This window comes from Chiloscyllium plagiosum, chromosome 25 (assembly GCF_004010195.1).
Source record: "Chiloscyllium plagiosum isolate BGI_BamShark_2017 chromosome 25, ASM401019v2, whole genome shotgun sequence".
In the NCBI taxonomy this organism is placed as follows: domain Eukaryota; kingdom Metazoa; phylum Chordata; class Chondrichthyes; order Orectolobiformes; family Hemiscylliidae; genus Chiloscyllium; species Chiloscyllium plagiosum.
In genome coordinates, this window is record NC_057734.1 from 52,570,917 (window position 1) to 52,577,607 (window position 6,691).

The 6,691-nt window shown below is 44.1% G+C and overlaps 1 protein-coding gene across 5 annotated transcripts in view; it reads right to left on the minus strand.

Moving 5' to 3' along the window:
- Positions 1–6,600, minus strand: part of smpd4 (sphingomyelin phosphodiesterase 4) — a 72,113-nt gene extending 65,513 nt beyond the window's left edge. For 2 of the 5 annotated variants that reach the window (XM_043716211.1, XM_043716210.1), the window contains exons 1-3: positions 6,394–6,582; positions 5,435–5,521; positions 2,452–2,594 (exon numbers count right to left, since the gene is read on the minus strand). In XM_043716211.1, coding sequence (XP_043572146.1) covers positions 2,452–2,594; positions 5,435–5,521; positions 6,394–6,567 — 404 coding nt within the window. In that variant the 5' untranslated portion in view covers positions 6,568–6,582. Of the gene's footprint in view, positions 1–2,451; positions 2,595–5,434; positions 5,522–6,393 lie in introns of all 5 variants that reach the window. The other 3 variants (XM_043716214.1, XM_043716213.1, XM_043716212.1) reach the window with 2 other exon arrangements.
- Positions 6,601–6,691: the final 91 nt, after the last annotated feature.

The window sequence follows — 6,691 nt, forward strand, 5'->3', positions numbered from 1 at the left end:
TGCAATAAGTCGGAGAGGAGAATGGAGCAGATAGATGGGAAAGGTGATGGACAGATCCTGAGGGCAGTGTCAATTTGGAGGCTTGGGACTGGGATAATGGGGGTGGAGAGGAAATAAGGAAACTAGTGAAATCCACATTGATCTCGCATGGTTGCAGGGTCCCAAGGTAGAAGATGAGGCAGTCTTCCTCCAGTCATCGGGTGGTTAGGGTTTGCAATGGAGGAGGCCCAGGACCTGCATGTCCTTGGTGGAGTGAGGGCAGTTGGAGTGTTCAGCCACGGGGCAGTGGGGTTGGTTGGTGCGGGTGTCCCAGAGATGTTCTCTGAAACGATCCACAAGTGGGCGTCCTGTCTCCCTGATGTAGAGGAGACTACATCGGGTGCAACGGATACAGTAGATGACATTAGTGGAGGTACAGATGTGGAAAGATCCTTTGGGGCCTTGGATGTAAGTGAGGTGGAAGGGGAGGACCAGGGGGATTCTGTTCTTGTTGCAGTTGGAGGGGTGGAGTTCAAGGGCAGCAGTTCTCCTGCTCCTCGGATGCTGCCTGACCTGCTGTGCTTTCCCAGCACCACACTCTCAACTCTGATCTCCAGCATCTGCAGTCCTCACTTTCTCCCCCTTTTGAGGGATATGGGTCAAGAGCTGGCAAATGGGACTAGATTAATCTAGGATATCCGTCGGCATGGATGGGTAGGACCTGTTTCCATTCTGTACATCTCTATGACTCTACATATCCAAATGTCTTTTAAACACTGCATCCACCACTTCCTCTGCTCCAGTAAACCCCTATACTCCAGTGAAACAATTTCCAGCCTGTCCAGACTCTCCTTATAACTCAAACCCTCTATTCCCGGCAATGTCCTGGTAAATCTTTTGTGAACATTCTCCACCGTGGGCGGCACAGTGGTTAGCACAGCTGCCTCACAGCGCCAGAGACCCGGGTTCAATTCCCGCCTCAGGCGACTGTGTGGAGTTTGCACGTTCTCCCCGTGTCCGCGTGGGTTTCCTCTGGGAGCTCCGGTTTCCTCCCACAGTCCAAAGATGTGCAGGTTAGGTGAATTGGCCATGCTAAAAATTGCCCGTAGTGTTAGGTAAGAGGTAAATGTAGGGGTATGGGTGGGTTGCGCTTCGGCGGGGCGGTGTGGACTTGTTGGGCCGAAGGGCCTGTTTCCACACTATTAAGTAATCTAATCTAATCTAATCTAATCTAATCTAATCTAATCCTTCCTGTAACAGGGCGACCAGAACTGGACTCAGTACTCCAGAAGAATAATCAACATCCTGTTCAACCTCAACATGACTCAACTCCTATACTCAAAGGAGTGAGAAATGAAGGAAAGTGTGCTAAATGCCTTCTTAAACACCCTGTCCACCTGTGATGCAAATTTCAAATACCTGAACCCTTCGGTCTCTGTCATACAACACTACCTAGGGCCCTCCCATTAATTGTACAAATCCTGCCTTTGCTTGTTTTACCAGAACGCAATACTTTGCATTTATCCAAACTAAACTCCATCTACCACTCATCAACCCATTGCAGCTTTCTGAAGGTGAGTTTAAATACTTACCTTACACAGCTGTTGCTGACCTGGGAATGCTTGCTAATGAAGCTTATGGAAATAGTTTTTGTTATATCCTATTTGTTGTTGACAATATCAGATAAAAGCCAAATATAAATAAAGGTTTACATCTCTGCAAGACCTTTCTCAAAGGGATGTTTCAAAAGTGCATTGCAGCAGATACAGTAATTCTGAAACTTTGATTCACTGATGGAATTTAGACTGACAGTTAATCTGGCAACATGTGTGAACAGAGAAGCAGTTAACGTTTCAAGTCTGATAAAACTCCTAAGAACAATTCCTAATAAGAGTCATACTTGACAGGAAATATTACACTGTTCTGCCTCTGCAGATGGTATGAGATCTGTTCAGCTTCTCTGGAATTTCATTTACAGGACAGAGCTAAAAATCAGGAGTCTCCCAATCAGGACTGAAAAATTGAACGCTAATCAATTTTTCTTAGTGGTAAAGGTAGATAATTCTTGATGAGGAAGAGAGTCGGATGTTATCAGGGATAGGGAGAAAAGCGACTGCAATCAGATCAACCATGAGCTTATTGGATGGCAGAGGTGGTTTGAGGAGCTGAGTGTTTTATTTTAAGAGAAGACAGCTCACCATCACCTTCTCAACAGCAATTAGGAATCGGCATTAAGCGCTGACCCAAGAAGTCCACATCCCATGAATGGACTTTTAAAATAAAAGACCAATGAGATCATGGCTGGTCTCCCTACCACTGATACTCCGACTCCCTCTTCTACTCGTACTCCTAACTCACGTTTGTAAGTAGCTAGCATACAAGGAAGATTGACTACTTTTATAATTTAGGCTCCTTAGAGTCAATCTTCAGTTCTATCCTTCTACAGTGAAAAGGAAGCAAGAATGGTTATACCTGGGATCTAAAAACTCAACCACAGCAGCGTATTCACTTGGATTCAAACGACCCTGCAAATATCGCAAGTTCCAACCAGGAACAGTTCCATCCGGGTTGCCAAACACACACTCCATTAGCCAGGGGAAAATCAAATGGAGCTCCTAGAAACAGCAAAACATGAAAAAAGAAAACAGATTCACCAAGCAGCTGAGTAACTAAATACTGATAAAAGGCAAAAGACACACTAGAAAAGTAAAAAGGCTCCCTGATGGTGAAAATGCATAAGAGCTTTATGAATATAGCTTTGTGAGAATACCGAAGGCATGGTCAGTGAGTTCATGGGTGACACCAAAATTGGTGGTAAAGTTGACATTGAAGAAGGTTATCTAAGATTACAAAGAGATCTTGATAAATTAGGTCAATGGGTATTGCATTTTAGCAAAACGATCAAGGGCAGAGCTCGTACAACTAAGTACGGCCTAGGGTAGTATTGGGGAAAAAAACACGTGAATACCTCGAAAAAAGAATGAGAGTTAATCCTTTTGAAACATACAAGACTCTTAAGAAAAACTGAGGAGGGATCAGGGCTGGGTCCACTTCTGATATTTATATAAATTATTTAGATGAAAATATAAAGGCATGGTTGGCAAGTTTACAGGTGGCGCTAAAATTGGTGGTATCGTGGACAGCAAAGAAGGTTGAGGACAGCAAAGATTACAGCTAGATCTTGATCAATTCAGTCAATGGTCTGAGGAGTGCAGATGGAGTTTAATCTGGATAAGTGCAAAGCATTGCGTTTTGGTAAAACATGCAAAGGTACAATTAATGGTAGGGCCCTAGGTAGTATTGTGGAACAGATAGACCTTGGGGTTCATAGAGTCATAGAGATGTACAGCACAGAAACAAACCCTTTAGTCCAACTTGTCCATGCCGACCAAATATCCCAACCCAATCTAGTCCCACCTGCCAGCACCCAGCCCATGTCCCTCCAAACCCATCCTATTCATTTACCCATCCAGATGCCTTTTAAACATTGCAATTGTACTTCACCACTTCCTCTGGCAGCTCATTCCATACACATATAACCCTCTGCGTGAAACAGTTGCCTCTTAGGTCTCTTTTATATCTTTTCCCTCTCACCCTGAACCTATGCCCTCTAGTTCTGGATTTCACCACCCCAGGGAAAAGACCTTGTCTATTTATCCAATCCATGTCCCTCATGATTGTATAAACCGCTGTAAGGTCACCCCTTAACCTCCGATGCTCCAGGGAAAACAGCCCCAGCCTGTTCAACCTCTCCCTATAGCTCAAATCCTCCAACCCTGGTAACATCCTCATAAATCTTTTCTGAAACCTTTCACGTTTCACTATGTCCTTCCAATAGGAAGGAGACCTGAATTGCATGCAATATTCCAACAGTGGCCTAACAAATGCCCTGCACAGTCGCAACATGGCCTCCCAATTCCTGTACTCAATACTCTGACCAATAAAGGAAAGCATACCAAACGCCTTCTTCACTATCCTATCTACCTGCGACTCTATGGACTCTCAAGGAGCTATGAACTTCAGTTTCGAATTGAGCTAATCAAGTTTAGTTTCTCACTAACAAATTTCTGGATTACAAAAGGAAGTTGTGAAACATTTACCTGGATCAGCAGTACTCAGTATTAACCAGAACATTTCAACATTAAAAAGTAAACCCTTTTCGTTACTTACTAGTTCAGATTAATATCAACTACAGAAATACAAATATGATATTACAAAAATATACAGAGTAATGAGCTGGGCTGATCAACCGAAGATTTTGACTCTGTTTGATAAGGGTAGGATGGAATGAAGGAAGAGGATGGGTTCATTAACTATATTTTCCACCAGACTATTTTACTAGTCCAAAGCAAGGTGGGAAACATTAAATTTGGCTTTCTTAAACTGCAGAATATTCACACCGATTAGTGCAAGATCTGGAGGATACCAAGGAGTAATTCCTTGAAACCTGCGTCACAGGTGGACAGGGTGGTTAAAGGGGCATTTAGCATGCTTTCCCTCATTTCTCAGACCATTAAGTACAGGAGTTGGAACATCACGTTGAGATTGTACAAGATGTTGGTGAGGTCGCTTCTGGAGTACTGCATTCAGTTCTGGTCACTCTGTTATAGGAAGGATATTATTAAGCTGGAGGGGGGTTCAGAAGAGATTTACCAGGATATTGCAGGGAAAGGATTGAGGTATAAGAGAGACTGGATAGGCTAGGACTCTTTTCACTGGAATGTAGGAGGTGACCTTCTAGAAGTTTACAAAATCAAGACAGGGTATCAACAAGATAAATGTCAGGGGTCTTTTCCCTAGGGTGGAGGTATTCAAGACTGAGGGCATATTGTTCAGGAGGGAGGAGAAAGATTCAAATAGACATGTGGTACAATTTGTTTTTAAAAACAGAGTGGTTCATATTTGGAGTGAACTTCCAAAGGATGAGGTGGATGCACAATGTTTAAAAAACATTTAGATTAGTACATGAATAAGAAATATTTGGAGCGCAGGCAGGTGAACTCGTTTAGTTTGAGATGATGGTCAGCATGGACTGGCTGGATTGAAGGGTTTGTTTCCACGTATGATTCTACGAATAGGAGGTCATTTGGCCCTGCATGGTTACTCTGTCAATTAAAATTCTAGCAGACCTTTGATCTCAATTTCATTTTCTTGCAGGATTCGCCAATTGTTCATATATTCATAAATCTAACAATCGCCATCTGAAACAACTAAGTACCCATATCTCACTTGATGAGAGAATTCCACAGATTCACAATACCCTAAGTAAAAGAATGCTCATTCTAAGTCCATCCATAGTGCTGTGGTCATGCCTTGCTGCATCCTTTCACACAGACAGGGTCAGATGTGTACTTATGGCCTGGGATGGCGTAGAGGGTATATACACCCAAGGTCAATGGTGTACTGGAAGAACTGGCAAGAGTTATCACAAAAGAGAGATAAGGTAGCATCATACCTTGGGTGAATAATCTTCTATCGCTTTGGATAATTCATGACATCTCTGAAATAGAGGCTTATTCGTACCATCTGCTTTTAGAAGAGCCTGTAAAGAGAGAACAATTCCATTCCTTCATTTTCTGAAAAGGTTTCTGACAGGGATCAGAATTCCAAATATCACCAGAAAGTGTAGACAAAAATCTACAAATGTGCAAGTTCAATTGATAGAAGCTTCCAAGGAACAAGTGGTAGAGAAACTGATTCCTGAAAGTTACAATTTATCACACAAAAAGAATAGCAAAAAACTAACACTGTAGAGAACCTAAGGACACTCACAATAAAGACACTCACAATAAAGGGCTAGTAGCCATCATATAGCCATATAGCCATCAACCTTTCATTCTGTGCACCCAGATCATTTCCATACCTCAGCTTCCCAAAATGGGATCATAAGTTAAAACCTTGGGGGTAACAAGCTCCAAAGCAGCAATAACCACCAGTGCTCATGCCCCCGTCCCCCGCTGGCTGACAGACCATCTCTTCAGTAACCTGCTTTTCAAGGTGGGATTAAAGAAAATTTCCAAGCTTTGAAATAGGTGTCACTGGGAGAGTTTGGGAAGGATTGATCTACATTGTCACATTGCCATCTGCTTCCACCTCACGCTACCATTGCTGTTGTCATTTAATCATTCCAGTTCACCACAAAACTTCTCTTGTGCTACTCTTCTTCTACCTGCAGGACACTGTGTCCTGCAGGCTGTTCAGCTCATTTCCAATGAGTTACAATGCTGATGGCCTTTGATCAGACATGTTTATTCTGTTGCACAGAGGCTACTAAACCTGCTGAGTGCTTAAAGAGTTTAAATTGTGTTTATTTCAGATTTCCAGCACCCACAGTGTTCTGTGTTAGGGATAAAACCCAAAGCCAAGGACAGTCTAAACCTGGGGAAGGCCGTCAGCAGAGCCCGGTGCACTCACCAGCAGGTAGCTGGGCTGCTGTAAGGGCAGGGCCGCCATGCCTTCCCCGCAGACGGTATCCCGCTGCGATAAGCGACCACACACCCGGCCAAACAGCCCCCGCCACACTCCAGGACCACTCGCCAGCTTCAAACCGCCGCGCCGACCGCCGTCATCAACCTGCGACATCAACATCACATGGCCCTGACTGCGACACCCGATTGGAGAACAACGTGAAGGGAAGGCCGCTGCTGATTGGACGTGGGGGGAGGGGGGAGGGGCGGGGCAATGAGAGGGGGGAGGGGCGGGGCAGTGAGAG